At 35.6% G+C, this 23414-nt stretch overlaps 1 protein-coding gene across 7 annotated transcripts in view; it reads right to left on the minus strand.

The window, feature by feature from the left end:
- Positions 1 to 23414, minus strand: part of LOC136029439 (uncharacterized) — a 180616-nt gene that overhangs the window by 24817 nt on the left and 132385 nt on the right. For all 7 annotated transcript variants that reach the window (XM_065707839.1, XM_065707837.1, XM_065707840.1 and 4 more), the window contains 2 exons: positions 16492 to 17440; positions 11918 to 12173 (listed from right to left, as the gene is read on the minus strand). In XM_065707839.1, coding sequence (XP_065563911.1) covers positions 11918 to 12173; positions 16492 to 17440 — 1205 coding nt within the window. The remainder of the gene's footprint in view (positions 1 to 11917; positions 12174 to 16491; positions 17441 to 23414) is intronic.

Consider the following 23414-nt stretch of genomic DNA (forward strand, 5'->3'; position numbering starts at 1 on the left):
AAGGTTGAAGATATTAAGGTGAAAATTTCAGTAAATATCAAGGAAGAATTTGAACCGAATCAAACACACAATGTAAATACAGGTTGTCCAAAGGGCGTACCAGCAAAATCTTACGAGCGGCTTAGCATATTAAGTTGAAATTTCCAGGGTATGATGAGGGAGATGCTCAACTGACTTAAAGGCAATATGTGCATAGTACTACTGCTACTAATGTTAGTACTACTGCTAATACAGCTACTATCTTACTACAGCTACTAAGACTCATGCTACTAACCAATCTAAGGTATTAAGGTGAAAATTTCAGGGAATGCTAAGGGGAAAGTTGAACTAAACAAAACACACTATGTACATGAAAGATGGTGAAAATAGCGTATCTCAGGAATGAAATAGGGTATCAAGTTGGAATTTCTACTGAATAATGAGTGGATGATCAATTGACTATATAGCAATATATGCACGCTTATATTACTTGTACTACTATTACTGCTACCACTACTACTACTACTACTTCTATTATGACTAATACTAAGGCTAAGGGCATTAAGGTGAAGCTTTCAGGGAATGTTTATGGGGATATTGAACTAAATCAAAAGACTACGAGCATGTGGATTGTCAAAATGGTGTATCAGCAATATATCATGAACGGCTTAGAGGATTAACTTGATACTTTTCGGGTATGTTGAGGGAGATTTCGAACTAATCAAAAGGCACTATGTACATACTACTACTGCTACTACTGGGTCTATTGGCTTTAACGTAAAATTTTCAGGGAGTGCTTAGGGGGAGTTTCAAATAAATCAAAACACACTATGTGTATGCAGGTTGTCAAAAGGGCATATAAGCAATATCTTAAGAACTGTTTTTTGAAATTTTACCCTCTATCTTACTTGCTTACTCAAGTCCCATTCATCTTCAAGGAACGTTTTTGGGCCGCTCCTTTTATATTTGATAGACACACTCTCTATCCACTGGCTAATTTTTCTACTTTTCTTTCCTCTTTCTTTGTTTGCCAAGTTTCGTATTCTGATGACCCATTTGAAATAAAGTTAGTTTTTATTGGCTTGAAGTATTAAGTTTAAACGCACAGAGCTTGTTGTAGGAACCGAAAGGAAACATTTGTATGCTGCTAATATTACTTCTCCAGCTACATTACCTAATTTCAGGGAATGTTTAAAGGATTTTAAACTAAATTAAAACCCACTATTTATATGCAGGTCGTCAAACGGAGGTATCAGAAACTTTCAGTGCATATTGAGGGAACTGTTGAAAACAAACAAAGGATAAAAAAGAATGAAAAATATTGTGAAAGTTTGGATGTGAAGGAAGATTAATTTTTTAGGAAGAATTAGTGACAGTACAAAAAAAAAAAAATAATAAGGCACTGGGTGCTGTATAGTTTGGTAAATAACTTTTTTTTTAAATATGGTGGTTGTGAGGTAAGAGATAAGTTACTGAAGATTATGAATATGATTTATGAAAAAAGGGAAGTACCTATCGTTTTTAGGAAAGCTCTAATTAAATCTCTCCATAAGAAAGTGATGAGACTGAATATGATAATTACAGAGGTATTAACCTGGTTTCTGCAGGTAGTATGGTGGTACTTTTTAGACTTAGAGATACTGTAGATTTAGTTTTAAGAGAAGAACAGTGTGGTTTTAAGAAGGGTAGAGGACACGTCGGCCAAATTTTCACTCTTAGATTAACAACCAAGAAGTGCCTGAGTCATCAATTGCCTTCAGTCCTCAGTTTTATAGACTATGTGGAAGCGTTTGATTCAGTTGAACTTTAGCAAAGATTCAGCTGAACTTGATTCAGCTGAACTTGATTCAGCTGAACTTTCAGCTGAAGAACCTGAGCAGAGGTCCTATACTTGCATGATATTAATTTAAAAACTTTTTCCACAACAAAAAAGAATTGCAAGAAAAGTAGAGAGCTCCATTAAGCCAAAAATGAGTTCACTTTCACACGCATTTTCACTTTCACACACCAAACTGTTTCTAAAATATTGCTTTTACATCCTTTTGACAACCGGCATACAGAAGGTGTGTTGTGATTCAATTAACCTCCCCCTTAGAAAGTCCTTGAAAGTTTCACCGTCATGCCCTTGGGCATAGTTGTAATAGTAGTCAGAGTAGTAGTAGTATTAATATTAGTAGAAGTAGAGTTAATAGTAATAGGGGCAGTACTACTAGCAGCAGTAGTATTACCATATTGCCTGTTGGTCAGTAGAACATCCCTCTCATCAAGTCCAGGAAGTTTCAACTTAATACTATTAACCATTGCTATAACATTGCTGATATGTCCTTTTGATAACCTCTATGTTCATATTTTTCTTGAAATTTTCATCCCAACGCTCTTAGCCTTACAAGTAGTTGTAATAGAAGAAGTAGTAGTTGTAAATGTAGAAGAAGTAGTGGTAGTGAATGTAGTAGTAACAGTAGTACTAGCAGTAGTGTGTACATATTGTCTTTTGGCCAGATGATCTTCCCCTTGAAGCAATCTGTGAAAGTTCCAACTTAACACCCAAATCAATTCTTGAAATGCGATTTCTTGATAATGTGCATGCATATAGCCTACTTTGATTTAGTTCGAATTTCCCCTCAATATTGTAAATGGAGTAGTGAGGTAGTAATAATGGTGGTAGTTTTAGTAGTATTGGGAGCATGGAAAGACTGACTTTTTCATCATCTCCCTTATCATTTCTTGAATTTTCCAAATTAGTATACTCAGTTATTCCTGAGTTACGCCCTTTTGACTTTCCTTAAACGCATAACCTCTTTTGATTTAGTTCAACACTCCTCCCAACATTCTCTGAAAGGCTCACCCGAATACCCTTCGTCTTCATGGAAAGTAGAGTTCAGACAAGCCTACCTTTATCAATAACATAAACTATATGTAAACAATGAACGAGTTGCCTAATTATAGCCTTTGCCCTGAGGACTGTGGGGAGGTTGACATCCCCTAAGACATAATTACTGGACCTTTCAACAAAACTGAACAAAATAGCTCTCTTAATATTTTGATCGGATCTGTTTTGGGGATTGTTGGCCTTGGGGGGGGGGGTGCTGATTACCCTCCAGTCACTTATGACTTTTAAAAAGGGCGCTAAAACTTTTGAATTCCAATCAAATGATTTCCATCCGATCCGAAGTTTATACAACCACCCGTTCTATTTGAACCTTATGTGCCCTGGGCCACAACCTACAACCCTTGCCCCTGGGCTCTGGGGGATTTTGTTCACCATATGGACATTTTTACATGATTTTTGGACTATAAGTAACAAAATGGCTATCTGAAAATTCCAATTCAATGCGTTTCGGGAAAAGAATATGTCAGGGAAAGGGGGTCTAATTGCTCTCCATCACTTTTGACTCTTAAAAGGGAACTAATACTATACATTTTCAATCAAATATGCATCTTCTAAATTTCACATGACCACCCCTTCCATAAAAACCTTATATACCCCTGGAGCATAAATAACAGCCCTTACCTCCAGACTCTGGGGGATTCTTTCAACCCCAAATACGTTGTTATATGATTTCCTGATTATTTTTGAACAAATGGCTATCTCAAAATTTCTATCGGATGCATTTGGGGAAATTTCAACATAGAAGGGTGGATACACTGCGATCACTTTGACTCTTAAAAAGAGCACTGGAACTTCTGATTGTCAATCCGATGAGCCCCTCTCCGAAGTTTATACGACTACCCTTTCCATAAAAACCTTATATGCTCTCAGGGCATAACTTACAACCCTTGCGTTGAGGGCTGTGGTAGGGTGTGTATGTGTGTGTGTGTCGTCCTCAAAGACATAACCCATGGCTATCTCAAAATTTGCATTGAATGTGTTTTGGAAAATCATGTACATGAGGGAGGGGGCTTGTTGCTCTTTAATCACTTTTAACTACTAAAAAGAGTACTAGCCCTTACAATTTCCAATCGAATGAGCCCTTTTCGAAGTTTCTAAGACAACAAATGGCCATCTCAAAATTCATATCCGATATATTTCGGGAAACACGACGTTTGGAGGGGAGGGGTATATGCACTCCGATCACTTTGACTCTTAAACAAGAGCTAAGAGCTCATATGGCACTTGTGACGAGGCGAGAAGAGCTAAGAGCCAAGAGATCATATGGTATGAGCTCTAACAAAATTCTATGAGTCAATAGATTAATTTAAAAAGGAAAATAAGAGGCTTAATGCCGGTCAGGATTTAAAATAAGAGCTCTGAGTCACGATGTCCTTCTAAATATCAAAATTCATTAAGATCCGATCACCCACTCGTAAGTTATAAATACCTAATTTTTTCTAATTTTTCCTCTCCCTTTAGCCCCCCAGATGGTAGAATCTGGAAAAACGACTTTATCAAGTCAAATTGTGCAGCTGCCTGACACGCCTACCAATTTTCATCGTCCTAGCACGTCCAGAAGCACCAAACTCGCCAAATCACTGAACCCCCTCCCCCCAACTCCTCCAAAGAGAGCGAATCCAGTACGATTCTGTCAATCATGTATCAAGGACTATTGTTTATACTATCCACCAAGCTTCATCCCGATTCCTCCACTCCAAGTGTTTTTCCAAGATTTCCCCCTCCAACTCCCCCCAATGTCAAAAGATCTGGTCGGAATTTGAAATAAGAGCTCTGAGACATGGATTCCTTCTAAAAATCAAATTTCATTAAGATCCGATCATCTATTCATCAGATAAAAATACCCAAATTTTCACGTTTTCCAAGAATTCCGGTTTCCCCCTCCAACTCCCCCCAATGTCACAGGATCTGGTCGGAATTTAAAATTAGAACTTTAAAGCACAAGATCCTTCTAAATATCAAATTTCATTAAGATCTGGTCACCCTTTTGTAAGTTACAAATACCTCAATTTTCAAAATTACCCCCCTCCGCAATTCCATCAAAGAGAGCAGATCCGGTCCGGTTATGTCAGTCACGTATCTTAGACAGGTTTCTATTCTTCACATCCAGTTTCATCCTGATCTAACCGCTTTAAGTATTTTCTAAGATTTCCGGTCCCCCCAACTGCCCCCCCCCAATTACGCTTGATCCGGTTGAGATTTAAAATAAGAGATCTGAGTTACGAGGATCTTCTAAATATGAAGTTTCATGAAGATCCGATCACTCCTTCGTAAGTTAAAAATACGTAATTTTTTCTTATTTTTCAGAATTAACCCCCCCCCCCAATAGAGCGGATCCGTTCCAATTATTTAAATCACGTATGTAAGACTTCTGCTTATTTTTCCCAGCAAGTTTCATCCCGATCCCTCCAATCTAAGCCTTTTCCATGATTTTAGGTTTCCCACCCCAAACTTCCCCCAATGTCACCAGATCCGGTCAGGATTTAAAACAAGAGCTTTGAGACACGATATCCTTCTAAATATCAAATTTCATTGAGATCCGATCACCCGTTTTTAAGTTAAAAATACCTCATTTTTTCTAATTTTTCAGAATTAACCCCTCCCCCAACTACCTCAAAGAGAGCGGGTCCGTTCCGGTTATGTCAATCATGTATCTAGGACTTGTGCTTATTTTTTCCACCAGGTTTCATCCCGATCCCTCCACTCTAAGTGTTTCCCAAGTTTTAGGTTTCCCCCTCCCAACTCCCCCCCAAATGTCACCAGATCCGGTCGGGATTTAGAATAAGAGCTCTGAGACACGATATTCTTCTAAATATCAAATTTAATTGAGATCCGATCACCCGTTCGTAAGTTAAAAATACCTCATTTTTTCTAATTTTTCAGAAATAACCCCCCCCCCAACTACCCCAAAGAGAGCGGATCCGTTCCGTTTATGTCAATCATGTATCTAGGACTTGTGTTTATTTTTCCCACCAAGTTTCATCCCGATCCCTCCACTCTAAGTGTTTTCCAAGTTTTAGGTTTCCCCCTCCCAAATCCCCCCCAGTGTCACCAGATCCGGTCGGGATTTAAAATAAGAGCTCTAAGACACGATATCCTTCTAAACATCAAATTTCATTGAGATCCGATCACCCGTTCGTAAGTTAAAAAATACCTCATTTTTTCTAATTTTTCAGAATTACACTCCCCTCCCCTAGCTACCCCAAAGAGAGCGGATCCATTCCAATTATGTCAATCATGTATCTGGGACTTGTGCTTATTTTTCCCATCAAGTTTCATCCAGGTCCCTCCACTCTAAGTGTTTTCCAAGATTTTAGGTTTCCCCTCTCCAACTCCCCCCAATGTCATCAGATACGGTCGGGATTTAAAATAAGAGCTCTGAGACACAATATTATTCCAAACATCAAATTTCATAAAGATCCCGTCACCCGCTCATAAGTTAAAAATACTTCATTTTTTCTATTTATTCCGAATTAAACGGCCCCCCACTCCCCCCCCAGATGGTCAAATCGGGAAAACGACTATTTCTAATTTAATCTGGTCCGGTCCCTGATACGCTTGCAAAATTTCATCATCCTAGCTTACCTGGAAGTGCCTAAAGTAGCAAAACCGGGACCGACAGACAGACTGACAGAATTGGCGATTGCTATATGTCACTTGGTTAATACCAAGTGCCATAAAAAGGCACATGAAGTTCTGTTTACCAATCCAATAAGCCCCCTGTGGAGCTTACACGACCGCCCTTTCAACAAAAACTTTATATGCACCTAGGATATAGCTTAAAACCCTTGCCCAGACAGCTGTGGGGGAGTTGTTATCCTCGAAGACATAATTTCCGGGCTTTTCAATTACTCTTAACAAAAAGGGTATTTCAAAATATTGACTGGATATGTTCGGGAAGACGATGGGCGTGAGGGGAGGTTGGTTGCCCTCCAATCTCTTTCGACTATTGAAAAGGGCACTAGCCCCTTCAATTTCTAATCGAATGAGCCATTTTCTAAGTTTCTACGACAACTCTTTCTATGCGAAATGCCCTGATCTAAAAAAGCAAATAAAAACAAATAAATACTACATTGTGGCCTCATCTCATATATACACATTGAAAACATTGCTGCGGTTAAGGTAAGAAGCGATGTTAGTAGCTGGTTTCGTATTAAATCAGGAGTTATGCATGGTTGCGTTCTACCCCATTTATATGGATCATTTTGATATAAATGGTTTTGATATAATTATATGGATCATATAAATGGTTATATGGGTCATTTTGATAGACTTTGTCCTAGGGAGAACAGAAAAGGCAATGGGAGAACATGGAATCAAATCGGAAAGTACGACTCTCCTAAAGTTAGATTATGGTGATAATTTAGGCCTCCTAGATGAAAATGTTAGCAAAATGAATTAACTTTTAGAGTTTTTCGAGTTCATGGTACAAAAATGAGCTTGAAAACTAAATATAAAGAAGACTAAGTTGCTAAAACAAAGAATAAAAGAAGGTGAAGAGATGATATTGCGTAACGAGAAGATCGATCAAGTGGAAAGCTTCACTTACCTAGGTAGTATTATTAGTAAAGACGGTGGATGCAATAAAGATGTTAAAAGTAGATGAGCCAAGGCCAAGGGTGTTTTTCCACAACAGAAAAAAGTTTGGAAGAATAGGAAGGTAAGTTTACGAACAAAGATTAGAATATTGGAAGCTTTATTCATGACAGTGGTCAAGGATGGTTCTGAAGCGTGGGCAATCCGAAAAACGGAAAAGAAGTTTATAGATTTTTCCAGAGAAACTGCCTACGAATTGTTTTGGGTACCCGACTGACAGTCTTTATCTCAAATAGTGAGCTGTACGAAAAACGTGTTTTAATCCTGCTTTCTGCTATAATGAGAGAAAGGATGAGATGGCTAGGATGCGTTCTGTGGATGAATGATGACAGATTGTCAAAGATTGTCCCTTGTCGAACAACCGTCTAGGGCCAAATGAAAAGTGGGTCGTCCCCAAATGGCGTGAGAGAATGTCATAAGGAAAGATTTAAGAGAAATGGGAACTTCTGGGGAGGGTATAAAGAGGAAGGCTTTAAATAGATTGGGATGGAGGAGGAGCGTGCGCAGCTGTGTTGTCTTCAGGCGGCTTGGTGATGCAGTGAGATGTTAGTAGAGTAGTATCTGCATTCTGCTACTAATGGCACTACTACTACTACAACTATTGCTACTACTGAAAGTAAGGGTATGAAGGCGAAGCTTTCAGGGAATGTTATGGAGATATTGAACTAAATAAAAAAAAACACTGTGGGCATGTAGATTGTCAAAAGAGTCTATCAGCACTAAGCCAGGAGTGGCTTAGAGCATCAAGTTGAAATATTCAGGGTATGTTGAGGGGGATTTTGAACTAACCAAAAGGCACTATGTACATACCAATACTATTACTGAGGCTAGTAATATTGATGTGAAACTTTCAGGGAATGTTTAGGAAGAGTTTCAACTAAATCAAAACACAAGTTATGCATGCAGTTTGTCAAAACAGCATAGAAGCAATATCTAAGGAACAGCTTAGAGCACTAACTTCAGACTTTCAGGGCATGGTGAGGGGGATGTTGAACAAACTGAAAGGCACTATGTGCATCTAACCACTATCGCTACTATTATTGCTGCGACGAATACTACTTCTACTGAAACTAAGGGCATTAAGGTAAAACTTATAGGGATACTAAGGGGAACGTTGAACTAAATCAAAACACACTATGTGTATTAAGGCTGTCAAAAGGGTGTATTGACAATTTCTCAGGAACGATTTAGACTTTAGAGCATTAAATTGGAGCTTTCAGGTCGTGTTGAGATGGATATTGAACTAACGAAAGGCAGTCTGTGCATACTGCTACTACAACTACTGCTGCTAAAACTGCTACTAATACTACTACTATGGCTACTACTGAGGCTAAGCTTTTATGACAGTCAAAGTTTCATGCGATCTTTAGGGGAACGTAGAACAAAATTAAAATAAACTACGTTTACGCAGGTTGTCAAAAGGGCGTACCGGTAACATCCCAAGAATGATCGAAAGTATCAATTTGAAACTTTTAGGACATGTTAAGGGGGATGTTGAACTGACAAAAAGACACTACTTGCATATTACTACTACTACAACTTCCAAGGAAAGTTTATATTGTTTTAAAACTAAATCAAAAGACACTATGTTCATACTGGTTGTCAATAAGATGTCTGAACAATATCTCAAGAACTACTAAGGGTATTAAGTTGAAACTTTCAGGGCTACTACTATTACTCCTTCTGTTCTTTCTATTGAACTAAATCAGAAGGATGTAAATACATCCAGGCTGTAAAATAACATAGATACAATGTCTTAGAAAAACAATAGGGTATCAACTTAATTTTTCAAGGAAGGTTCAGGTGGTGTAAAACTAAATCAAAAGATACTGTGTGTATCCAGATTTTCAAAAGGGTGTATAGTTTTAAAGATTGTCGAAAAATTTTGTCCAACATATAGATAGTAAGCCCAAATCCGAATTTTCCTAGAGGGAAAAAGAACATTAAAATATTCTTTTCTTAACAAATGAATGTCAATTAAAAACAAACAGACACTATGTCAATTAAAAACAAACAGAAATTAATTAAAACAAACTTTCCACAATTTTTTCAAAAAAAGTAAAGAGCTACATTAAACCGAAGATGAGCAGAAATAAGGCCAAGCAACTTTTCAAGGGTAAAACTACCATCAATCACCATCAATAAATACAATATATTAATAATGACACGACTTAATGTCAATTAAAAACGAAAGAAAATTAATCTAAAAAAACTTTTTCACAAAAAGCGTAAATTATGTTCTGGTATTTAGAAGGCATGGAGGGCCTCAGCACAACTCTTCTTTTTTCTATTTATGTTGAGTTTGAGTTGCTTATTTATTGTAATTTCTGTTTGTTTTGGGTTTCTTTTATTTATTGACTGGCGTAATTTTGTCAAAATCCGGGGGCAGGTAAAGTTGGAGCCAATTTTCCCAAATAAAGTGAAAATGACAGTAAAAACTAAAAAATAAGCCTTTTGATACCATAAAGGTACCATTTGATACTATAAAACTACTATAAAGGTAGTATATAGTGCTATAAAGGTAAACATGTACTAAAAAAGCTTATCTGTTTCTGTTGATGCTTGAATTATGCAAGTTTATCTTAGTTTTGACAAGATTTTGGAATAAATTTCAGCTGGGGGGAGGGCAAACCAAGGCCTGGGAGGTGCAGTAGCAAAGAGCTCAGTAGCTAAAAGAGCTCAGTAGCTAAAAACTCTTCTCATAATTCCATACTGCCGACAAAGAAAACTGTTTAAATACTTGGGATACTTTTGGACGATAATTTTAGATGGAATTCGTACGTTGACTATCTGACTAAAAAAGGCGCCTCGCTTTTACATTCATTTTCCAACCTAAAAAGATTTGGTATGCCAACTGAGGTTTTAAAGTCTGTATACTGCAGCTATGTTAGACCTTCTCTTGAGTATACATGCCCTGCTTGGTATCCGGGTTTGACAAAAGATCAAACAGATAGACTTGAGACGATACAAAAAAGAGCTGTAAAAATTATACTTGGACAAAACTACTCAACATACGAGGATGCACTGAAACAACTCAATGTGGACTCACTTGATAATCGTAGACATGGCTTAACATATAGATTTGGACTAAATTGTTTGATTTCCCCAAACTCATTGTCGTCTACTACCCAACCTTGAGAGCCCCCCCCCCCCCAAGTCAAGGACCAGTTACTAGACTCCGACAAATAAAAAAGAATTGTCCACAGTTACTGACTTGCTCAGTCTAATGTACTGAGAGATATCGTAAATCATTTGTCCCATATTTTACCCGTCATTTTAATAATATTGACACGACTAATATTTAATGTTAGATTAATATGTTTTGTATTAAATTTTTGGCAGTGAATAAATATATTCTATTCTATTCTATTAGCAGTGAGTAAACTCTACATAAATAAAATCCAGATAAAACTGTAACAAACTAATACTTTAAATTAGGATTTTTTTTTAGTTTTTCTTGGCCTAGATGTGATGCATTAACATCTTTCATACACAACGTCATATATCCTTGAGATTACTTTATCGTCCCCAAGGCTTTATAATTATTTTACTGAATCGTGGTTGAAGCGTCAGTTAAAACTTAGAAAAAAAGATCCCTCTACCCCATAGTAATCGAAAACTTAAAAACGAGCTATGAAAAACAATGGTTAAATGAGAAGGAACCTCCATTTTAAGCTGTTTCAGGAATGGTCACTGTTATTTCGATTAATCTTAATGATAAAAGTACGTTGTGAAAACGAATTTATGGGAATTTCAAAAATAGCTTGAAATCTTACAAAAATACTGTCAGATCAATTGAAAACTGCTAAGTTGGAATCGTTATAGCCGAGTAAGGAGAATTAGAGTCCCATTTCATTAGCAAAACAAGGAATATCAATTTTTACAAGGGAAGCACTGATATATCTCCTTTTTAATTCTGTTTTTGCCACTAGTGGAGCACTAAAACATTTACAGAAGAACTTAAGTCCCATATAGACTTTTGAATTTTTAGTCATAATGCTGTTGTGCTCGATTTTCATTAGAACTGACAGAAATTCGCGTACACATACTACAAAAAAAAAATTCAATTTTCGATTTAAGTGTGGCATACTTTCAAAAGAAAAAAAAATGTTTTCACGCGCCAATTGCAACAAAAATAGAAAAAAGCTTCAGTCTTAGACGCATGGTGAAACCTGCAGAGCGTGCGATAAATTTTCTCAGATCTTAACAGATACAGAAGTTTCGCGTATCAGAGCGAAAATCGCATTTCCAGAGAATCATCACGCTTTCGTATGTTTGAAAGCCAAGGAGAAGTTGTCATTCAAGTACCCTTTGGTTCTAGTAGGATTATGTCTTTAAATGTTTATTTTTTACTGCCTTCCTCCTTTTGTGATGACACTCATTTTCACACTCTACCTTATAATATTTGTCGATTTATTGTCGAAGCAAGACAGTTAAATTCTAATAAACTACCTTCCGGCTTGTTTAAGTGTTCTGAAACAGAAACGATCGTGTTTTCTGCCTCAAATCCATCTTCAGATACTTTACTATAACTTGTAGCAGCATCTATCAATTCAATGGGTTCAATCGGGCTAAACTGTGTTCCAAAATCTTCCGCCTCTCTGAAGAGGGACTGTGAGTTTGAGTTCATGGTACTAGTGAAATCATCCGCGTTGAAGTCGGTCATAACTTCTTTGCTTACCATTTTGACTTCGGGGTATGGATCCTCCTATAAATTGATTTTGCTAAAAATGGATCGTCAAAATACGAAGATTGACAAGCACTAATAAGAAGATGACAAAGAACTAAATTAGTCTTCACTAACCTAACGAATAAAATCTTACAGACTTACTCTGATTTATGGCAGGAATGGATCTAGAGGAAAAGCCTGTCCTGGGTGCTGGTTCGTAGGACGCGTCAATTCGTAAGCATCATTTTGATCTGATCAAATAAATAAATTGAACCTCATTTTTCAGACCATAAAAACCAAAGATGTGAGAACACCTGGTGCTAATCTGAGCATAATTCATCATGGGTGCAGCATATGCTGCAACCTAATAAAGCACGAATTCTAGCCAAGGGTAACAGAAGATTTAAAAGCGTTTTGAAAAAAAAACTGTCAAGGGAGAAAGAATCGCCGTTTGAAGATGATTCAGGAGTGGTGACTATAATTTCAATCACTTAATCTCAATGGTAAAAGTTTAGTACGAAAATAAAATTTACGAGAATCTTGGAAATAACATGAAACCCCATAAAAATGGCGTTACATCGAAATAAAAACTTCATTATTGGAATTACCATAGTTGAGAACCCTATTTAGGAGAATTAAATGTGTCTCCCTTTCTATTCTCGTTTTTTTTTCGTTGCCGCTAGTAGCGCACTAAAACATCATAGAGAAATGTTTTAGGACTCATTTAAAAGAAAATGACTATATCTAGCACTTATGTAATTATTCGACAAGGAGAAAGTATTTTCTCATTAAGAGAGAAAACTTTACTCTCAACGGAGATGCTGCCGACCTATTTTGTGCCACCAATCATGCAGTTTGAAAACGCTCGATTGATTCTACTTTTGGGGGTGACATTGCTCCCCAAACTCTATGGTAAGGGCTGTAAGCTATGGAATTTGTCCATTGTTCACATATAGCATTTGTAGTTGCGATGTATACAGACGTTCTTAGGAGGAGGTGGTCTTTTCTGCTGGGAGGAGATTTTCCAAGGGGAGGGCAGTTTCCGGGGCTGAATTTTCCAGAAGAGTTTTACACGCGGGAAATTTGGAATGCTCCTCAGCAGAAACTTTCCACTGTTGAACCTTTTCATAGAGGAAGAGAGGGGGGAATTTTTGGGAAAAAGTCTGCGAAGGGGGCTTTTCGGCTTGATTTAAAAACGATCTGAAATTAAATAAAAACAAAACTTCAAACAAGTTGCAACATATATAAATTTCTGATAAAAAAATACGGAATGGTGTGTGTGAGGAGGGGGAGAAGGAAAGGGGTCCATTTTGTACATTCAGTACACTTGCCCCGAATAAACATTTTGCACGTTTTGTACTTATTCAGGACTTAGGTGTTTTTTTTTTAACTAGTCATTATCCGATGAAAGAAATTATCAGCCCTTCAACATTTCCAAAATCGTGTATCTCAGGAGCGAATATTCTAAGAAAATGGGTTTAGTGCATTTTAATCAGCTCTTCAACGATTATTGTTCAGCACAAAAGTATTGTATCTTTCTTAGTTTAAAAGTCAGTCTTACTATCATGGGCAAGCTTTTTAGTATCGCTACTAGCTTTCTAGCATCTTCCACCTTTTTAATATTAGTACTTTTACTACGTTTTTCAAAGTTTGGTTACTGTAGACCGTGGTACAATCTTTAATAGGTTGCAGCTACTGCTGCAGCCAAAATAAACAGAGTCAATCTAAGCAGCATTTCACCCACGTCAACAATGCTTGTCCTACATTTCAAATGACCCTAAATACTCATTATGTGAGAACATCTGGTGCTAACCTGATCAAAATTCGTTCTAATAAGGAAGACTCTCCTCACTAAAGAAAGAACGTTGCAGTCATCCTTTTAATCGATACTAGTCTAGACGTCTTTGGAGGGAAAAATAAAGGTCCTTCGAAGATTAGAAAATGTTAAGTGCTACACACCTGATTTGTTTTTTTTATGTTCCAATTTGTTTCTCGGTTATTTTTTGACTTTCTTAGCATTGATTATTTATTTTTAGAGGCTTGCTAAAGGATTCCTTCAAGGAATTACAAAGATTTGTAGTTTTTGTCATCACTTTTCTGTTTTATTCTTTTTTCCCTTATTTTTCGTTACTAGCCGCCTGAAGCCAACACAGCTACGCACGCTCTTCTTCCAACCTAATATATTCAAGGCCTCCCTCTTTACACCTTCCCAGGAAGTTCCCATTTCCTTTAAATCTTTATTTATGACATCCTCCCAACCCAGACGAGAACGACCTGCTTTCCGTGTAGCCCCAGACGGTTGGCCAAAAAGGACAATCTTCGGCAATCTGTCATCCTTCATCCGCAGAACGTGGCCTAGCCATCTCAACCTTTCTTTCATTATAGCCCTAGAAGGTGGGATTGAACCACATTTTTCGTACAACCTACTGTTTGAAATACGGTCAGTCAGCCGGGTACCCAGAACAATCTGTAGGCAATTTCTCTGGAAAACATTTAGTAAATTTTCGTCTGCTTTTTGAAGAGCCCATGCTTCAGAGCCATATTTGACCACTATCATCACTGTAGCTTCCAATATTCTAATCTTGGTTTGGCCTCAGGCGGCTTGGTGCTGCAGTGAGTTATTAGCAGTAGTAGTAGTTTCGTTAGGCTACTAGATATTTTGGCACTAAGTAAATGTGTAATTATGTTAGTGATTACAATTACTAGAACGAAAAAAAAAAATTTTGTAATATTTTCCACATTAGTTGTAATATTTATTACAATAAAGTTTTTTACTGTTTTAAAAGAAGAGTTGAGAGAAAGAGTCAAACTTTAAAAAGAGAAAGCGTAAAGAGCGGGGCGCTGATGAGGAAAGCGGCCCCTTTCATATACGAAGTAATTTCTGTTCGTTTTAAGTTTTAATGTCGCTCCTTACTTTCAGTTAAAAAAACTTGTTTTTTTTTAATTTAATAATAACTTGAAACGAACGTGCACAGTAAGAAATACTCTATGCACTTGAAGCTACACCTCAAGAATAGCAATTTGACGTCCGTTCTCCTCTACGCAAACGAATACTGAAACTGAGTAAAGGGGAGATGTCTCTTCAACCACAGTGGGACGTCAAGGCTGCAGTTCAGCTGCGTGATGTCGGACGAGGCTTCGTAGATACCCTATGCACCATTTCTGGCTCTGGGGGGTCTAAGGTAAACGACTGTTATCTCTTTTTTTTCAGAATCGGATTGACTATTTGGACACACTGAATTGATCGAACTTTTTACAGTTAGTTACCACAAACTTTTTGATGCACACAACCTTCCTATTCCTATCTTCCGACCATCCTTAAGAGATTCTAACTTGGTAGTAGGTCTTGGTACCACAATCGCACAATATGAGTTTTTTTTTTTTTTTTTTTTTTTTTTTTTTTTTTTTTTTTTTTTTTTTTTTTTTTTTTTTTTTTTGTATCAATCACAGACTATTCTTGTCTTCTCACAAGTACGGTCAATTATTTCTTGGTCCATTATTAAAGATTAAATGATAAAAGAATGGATAATAGACTCAATCGAAAATCTTAAACTGAAATCATTTGCATCTTAGAGGTAACGCAACTCAACTTCGGCACACAAGTTTCCTACCCTGGCAGATGTATAATCAAAGTACAGGGTTTTTTTTTTTTTTTGAGCATGCCTAAAATCAATTCCAAGATCGTAATTTACATTGCATTGTTATTGTTTGTTTATCCTTTTTTTTGAATAAATTAATTCTCTCTCTCTATTCATTCACAGAAACCTTTGCTTGTATACTAAAGTATTTTACTGAGATATATTATTAGGGGGTAAAGGTAAAAAAAAGGAAGGAAACATGAGAAAATGAGGGAAACACGAGAAAAAGAATTTTAAATTCTTTTCCTAAGTGTTTAACCAAGTACAACAAACTCAATTAAAAATTAAAAATATCGTCGTTCGTATCTTTAGAAGAGACCTAGCTTTGCCATGGAAATTTTATTTACATTTAATATTTCAGGAACATTAAATGTTGTTCTTTTTAATTTAATTTCCCTAAAATTCCTAGACGTTTAAAATTCATTACTTGGCAACATAAAAAATAATCGTAAATGAATTAAAAGATAATGGACTGTGGACTTTAGCCCCGTGCTAGAAAATATTTAGAACACAATAAAAGATACTTCTTTTAGGCTTAAAATGGCCGAGTAGTCAAAAATACAAGCTTTTATTGTTTTATTTGGCAAGTATTTGATGAATTTTTTAACTTCAGGGGGGGGAAGCATAATTCACATGGTGTCTATGCGTTACATAAGAATTTTTTTTTCAATGGATGTAAACTGGCTTCAAGCTAAAAGGCAAGGAAAAATCAGACTTACATCAATGGGACCGACGAACTTGGAGACATTTTCGAGAATTTCAGGTTTAAGAATTTCAAGCGCTTTTGTCAGCTCTCCTCCCAGATTACCAGCAATGATTTCTAAAATCTTTTCAATGTTTATATTCCCTTCTTCAATGTCTCTTTGCAACTTATCAGGCTCTTTTAAATCAGGTACATCTTCTTGAATAAGCTGGACTAGATCGTTGGCTTCAGCCACAGACAAGGATCCGTTAATGGTGAAAGATGACAGAAGATTGGCCTGGAGTCTCAGCTTCTTGTCGGCTTCGGTAGGCTCGAAAACTGGGAATAAATATTCTGGAGGCGTGCCAGAATTTCGGCAGGAGACTGTCTCACCACAAAACCGAACTTTCTTATTTCTGTTTTTGGTTAGATCAAGCCTATTATCTGAAAGTTCTTCATGAATAATTTTATAGAGTTTCTCCATTGGAGTGAAGCGCTTAGTCCCAGGTAGCAGAGACTTCTTCATAGCTGGAGGAGTAGGCAGTTCATCCGGCTTTATAATACCATATTCACGAGATAAATGACTGGCCTGCTTTTCATTTTGTTTAATTAGTGCAGGAATATCAGAAGAAGACTGCCTGCCTTTTATTTGAACATCTTTTTTGTTAGTGGAGATTATCCTATGATTTATATTGTCGAGCGACGTGCATCTTCGTCTTGTTCTTGTTGGGGTAAGAGACCGAATCAACCTTTCACAAACAACTGCATTATCACCCTCCTTCTTTTTAGGACGGAGACGAGGTTCTGAGGTACCAAAACCCACAGTGTTGCCAATACTTAGTGTCTTTGACTGAACAAGTCCCAATCCACGCTGTAAGTGGTTTAAATTCGATTGCTTGATCTGAGAGGCTTTTTTGTCATGTTCGAGGACAGCTTTTGACATTTCATACCGGACTGCCTCTCTGACATGGAACAGATGAGGCGACCTAAAAGAAGATATACAAATTTAACACAAAATTCTGGATATGTCAAGCAGCCAAGAGGTCGACAGTTTTGTGCTCGAAGGTCACAAGTTACAAATTTAGAATTTCCCAGATTTTTTAGATTTCCCAGAGGTTTTAGTGATACCCAATATACTTTCCCCTACCCACAACGCCCTTCTTAAGGTAAACCACTGATTAGGATAAGCATAAGCCGAGGTAACTGAGCATTCGTTGTTTTACGAAACAATGTTCTGGAACAATTTTACCTATTTTATAGGCTAATCACTCGTACAGCTGGTAATTATTTATTTGCCAAGACTAAAGAGACATTTTCAAGTAGCTGACCGCGCTAAAAATTCTGCAGCACACAAAAAAAAACAAATTAAATGAGTAACAATCAACAAGAAGAAACAAAGACAAGTGAATAATTTTCTTTCGATCTATGAATATTTTCTAATATTATAGTAAGTCATCCAGAGTGGGTTTCTTCTACCGACCTTTTACAACTAAGAGCATTTTCTTATCTTATGAAAAATACAGGCCCTTACTTAAAATAATTTACTTATCTAGTCAGGATTAACTGACATTAGTGATTTTAAAGGAAGTGCCAACAAAATCCATATATTATATATTATATTATATATATATATATATATATATATATATATATATATATATATATATATATATATATATATATATATATATATATATATATATATATATATATATATATATATATATATATATATATATATATATATATATATATATATATATATATATATATATATATATATATATATATATATATATATATATATATATATATATATATATATATATATATATATATATTTCCTTGAAATTACGTATATAAGAAGCAGATACCAATGAGCCTACCAAAAACTACCCATCCACCGTAATCTAACTTTACTACATTCTCTCAGACTACAAGACGAATTTCATTTAAAAGCAATCTGTATAAAATTCATTTAAAAGCAATCTTACTGTACAGATCCACACAGACCCAACCTTTAGTTAGGGGAAGGGTGAGGTCGAGAATTGCCCTGAATCAGTCTTGTGTTAGTTTCTATCCCACTCTTTCTATCTATGTTCGAATTAAAATACAATGAACGCCTTTGAGTGAGACTGCCTGCACTGAGCAACAACTAAATTTACCCTGCTTGAGCAACTTGAAGTGTTAGAGAAGTCTTTTCGACGACAAAAGCGTTGCAGGGACAACTCATGGGTCTTGGATCTTTGCCAATGATTACATATTGTAGTTGACAACTCCTCGGAATTTCAAAATGGTATAACTCAGGGAAAATTTATAATTTAAAAAAATGACGACACGTTCCTTAAATACGGTCACAGAATATTCTGTCTCAGCCGAAAATCAACTTTAACATATATTTGTTGACACCCAATCAATATTTTTGTTGCCCAAATACCCATATGTACAAGTTATTGCTACGCTGCTGTGTTCCAAAATACATAATCTGACCAAATTTCTGCTGTTATTTTTAAAAATGCGATATTTCCAAGCCAAAGCTGCATGACTCTGCCTCAGAATATAACTGCTAGCAATAGTGTATTGTTTATTTGATAGTGTGAGCAATTTGATTATGAGTCTACCAACAAAATTTTCATAGATACAATTTATATATAATTTCGGAACTACGTCATTGGGTTGCATAATTATTTATAGTCGGCTCATACCCACTTGTGTAAAGACAAATTTTCCATCGGAAACGAGTAGAGAAAATAGACAACTTAGCACGGATGTAAACTGTCGGCATGAAGAATAATGTTTTCAGAAGCACTGCAAGTCACTGAAAATATGCACCCTCAGTACCCATGGCCCAAGGTACTTACCTCAAAAGGTTCAAGCGGATCAGAACAGTTGCACACAAAAATCGGAGAAGGAGTTTAAACCCCTGAAAATCATCATTCCCATGTAAAGTTGACTCAACTTTACTTGGCCGATAGGTTTGACGCCAATCCGTGCACGAAAACTTTCTATTAAAAACTTTGCGGAGTAAAATTTTATGACTTCACTTATAAAGATTGAACATCTTAGCGTGATTCCAACTAAGTAAGGAACAGCAACATACCTACCTTTCTGCTAAAAACCTGGAAGGGAGAGGGGAAGGGTCCGCTTTGTGCCTCCAATCACATAAACCGAAAATTATTGTATAGAGAATCTATTGAGAAAAAATGAGAGTGAGAAGAAGGAAGGAGACTGCTAAAATTCTGCTCTATCTGCCAAAAATTTGAGAATGGAAAGGGGACTAAATATGGCTTGAACTTAGTTTGTTTTTACACCGAGTATAGACTTGTCTTTACAGTCATTATCTGATCTTCGTTCTCATAAGTAGCAATGCAAATAGCAATAAGCAGCAATGAAGTTGTCACCCCTAAAATTTTCAAAAAAGTTCTCAATACGAAAGAAAACGACGTTTCCCATACTCTTAATCAACTCGTCACTGATTACTGATCAACATTAAACAAAATCTATCTATACTAATACTAAGACTTTAGCTCTTACTAATAAGGGGATTGGGCCTCGCAAATGTAGCCTCGAGTAATCCCCGTCAATCAACTAAATACCTCTGGCTGCTCGGATTTTCGACCCTCATACGCTTGCTATCAAAAGGTCATATTTCCAATTTTTCAAACTTTTCATCTTGTTGGAATTTTTTTTAGGTTATGTCAATTCTAATGGTTTCTAAACTGTTCCCCATAAGCTTCCATGCTTCAACCGCAAATAATTTATCTCCAGATTCAGTGGAAGGAGGACAAAAAAAAAACCAGAGATACTCAGTTTTATATCGTTTTCTAAGTTGTACAGTATATTTTAACGCACAAGGTTCATTTTTTTGTACAAAAATGAACAATAATTTGTACAGTTTAGCTGCGAATGCAACAAAAAGAAAGACTAACATAGATAAATATGTTATTTTATATAAATAATTTCTGAGACCACACTGGCTAATCATGATAAAACATAAAATCGCGAGGAAAGGAAGAAAACGAGGACAATCAACAGCCAGTGAAAAAGACTGTGAGCCTTCGGACATACAGATTAAAAACCTTTCCGTGATTCCAGCTCAAATAAGATGTAACATGTCTATCTTTCTTCTAAACAGTTTGCGGTGGAAAGAGTGGGTTTTTGGATTGGCCCCAGGTCCATTTTATGACTTCAGTTATAAAGATTGAACATCTTAGCGTAATTCCAACTAAGTAAGGAACAGTTACATACCTACCTTTCTGCTAAAAACATGGAAGGAAGAGGGGGAAGGTCCGCTTTGTGCCTCCAATCACATAAACCGAAAATTATTGCATAGAGAATCTATTGAGAAAAAATGAGAGTGAGAAGAAGGAAGGAGACTGCTAAAAATCTGCTCTATCTTTCAAAAATTTGAGAATTGAAAGGGACTAAATATGGCTTGAACTTAGTTTGTTTTTACACCGAGTATAGACTTGTTTTTTCAGTCATTATCTAATTTTCGTTCTCATAAGTAGCAATGCAAATAGCAATAAGCAGCAATGAAGTTGTCACCCCTAAAATTTTCAAAAAAGTTCTCATGAAAGAATTTTTATAAGAAAGAAAACGACGTCTCCCATACTCTTAATCACCTCGTCTTTGATTACAGATCAACATTAAAAAAAATCTATCTATCTTGATTTAAAAGTTGATTTTCTTGTCACGGTTCAAATTTGTAATAACAATAGCAAAGAATCAATAGCAAAGGAGCAAAGGTCCAATTTCTTCACAAGGGAGAAAAATAGTTGAAATTAGGAGGAACACCATTCCTCATTATCAGTCAAAAAAAAAAGAAACCACACACAGATATGGAAAGTAGCAGTAAGTAACAGGAGGGAAAATATTTCATTTTTTGATCTCTAAAGACTATTTTTGCTATGGGGCCAAGGGTTCGTCACACATCTTAAGCATTACAAATCAAGTTTAGTCTAACTTCAACTTGAAACTTGGTTCAATTTGCTTAGGCTGCGTCTTACAGAAATGGCTGGAATGCCTCCAGTTCGTGTAGGTGATACTCTCCTTAGTTCGTCTAATGTTTCAAGTCGAGCCACTTAGTTCGAGGAATAGACTCCAAGGAGGGCATAAAATAGAACTCATAGAATCTGACAATAGCAGACTCCAATCTTAGTAGGGTACAGGTCAAAAGTAGTTTCCAAAGTTCAAAACTTGTCTCACGGTTACCGAGAAAAAAAAGTGAGGGAAAAGATAATGAGAATGAAGCAGGCAGTAAAGGACTGATTAGAAAAAGATAGAATAGAAAAATAAAAAAGGATAAAAAGCTTCATAATCTGAAATACAGAAACGGTCAATCATGTTGAACTTTGGCATATCCTTTTCCTACTATGAAAACCCCAGTGAGACGACGTGGAAAACTGGAATAACAAGTTACAAGAGCTTATGAAAGAAGAAGCTGAGTTATATATTTAACAAGCTATTTGAAAACCTGAAATTCAAGTATAGAAGCTAAATGACATATAAATACTTTTTTCGGGCAGTTTCACAAGTTGTTCAAACGATTATAATGCAACTGAAGCTCAGAACTGCTATAGAATATAGAGTGAAATTTTAAACTCAGAATTTGCAAACCAAACTCAGAATCTTAGGCAAGAACCAAATAGACTAATCTACCAACTGTCATCAATTCTATACATATATATATTCTATATCAAGTCTATATATATATATATATATATATATATATATATATATATATATATATATATATATATATATATATATCTTATATATATATATCAATTCTATATATATATATATATATAATATATATATATATATATATATATATATATATATATATATATATATATATATATATATATATATATATATATATATATATATATATATATATATATATATATATATATATATATATATATATATATATATATATATATATATATATATATATATATATATATATATATATATATATATATATATATATATATGTATATATATATATATATATATATATATATATATATATATATATATATATATATATATATATATATATATATATATATATATATATATACAATCATCAAGAAAATATTTTTGAAAGCATGGAAAAAGGCCTAAAAAAATAAAACCTTCTGCGAAATCAAAGATAACATCGATGGTCGAATCCTTAGAATTTTTGGTACTTAAGTATTATACGAAAAACGCTCAAGAAGTGAAGTTTGGTTAATGCTAATGAAATATACCTAAGTAAGATAAAAATATAAGGTACTTAAGTATTGTAAAAGAAGCACTCGAGAAGTAAAGTTTGGTTAATGCTAATGATATAAAACAAAATATGACGAAAATATAAGGCTTTATTAGCAAAATTGTGAAAACTACAACAAAGAATTATGGAAGGGGAGCGGCCAGAGCACGTTATATTAAATACGTAAACCTAAACTAACCTAACCAAAATTCCAAATAAATATTTAATTAAAATATAGCTATTATGTATTTTCCCAGCGAACCGAAGCTATTTGTCTGGTATTATCACCGTGAAAAGCGGATAATGTATCATGTTCGCAATTCAAATTCTTCTTTTTTATCAACTTAATGTAAGTTAATAGTAATTGCTTGTCAGAACTCCAGTCATTCCCGTTTAGAGCAATGGTGCTGTTAGTAATTCTTTTTGGGAGAGGCAACTCATTTTTCTTTCTTTTTTGGGGGGGACGAGGGCATTATAGGATAGGCATTCTTGCAGATATCTTATTATAAAATAAAACTGCTTTGTACATTATTATCGTCTAGAAGGGGATCACAGCCCCTTCTGCCATCACTGATCAAAATAAAAAAAACACAAACTAAAACGACATACACACACATCCAAAACGGGAAACGTGACGGCATCTTAACAGATGCAAGAGGGCCGAAGACCTGAGCACCAGTAAGGCGAGGTAAACC

Source organism: Artemia franciscana, chromosome 7, assembly GCF_032884065.1.
Source record: "Artemia franciscana chromosome 7, ASM3288406v1, whole genome shotgun sequence".
Lineage (NCBI taxonomy): Eukaryota > Metazoa > Arthropoda > Branchiopoda > Anostraca > Artemiidae > Artemia > Artemia franciscana.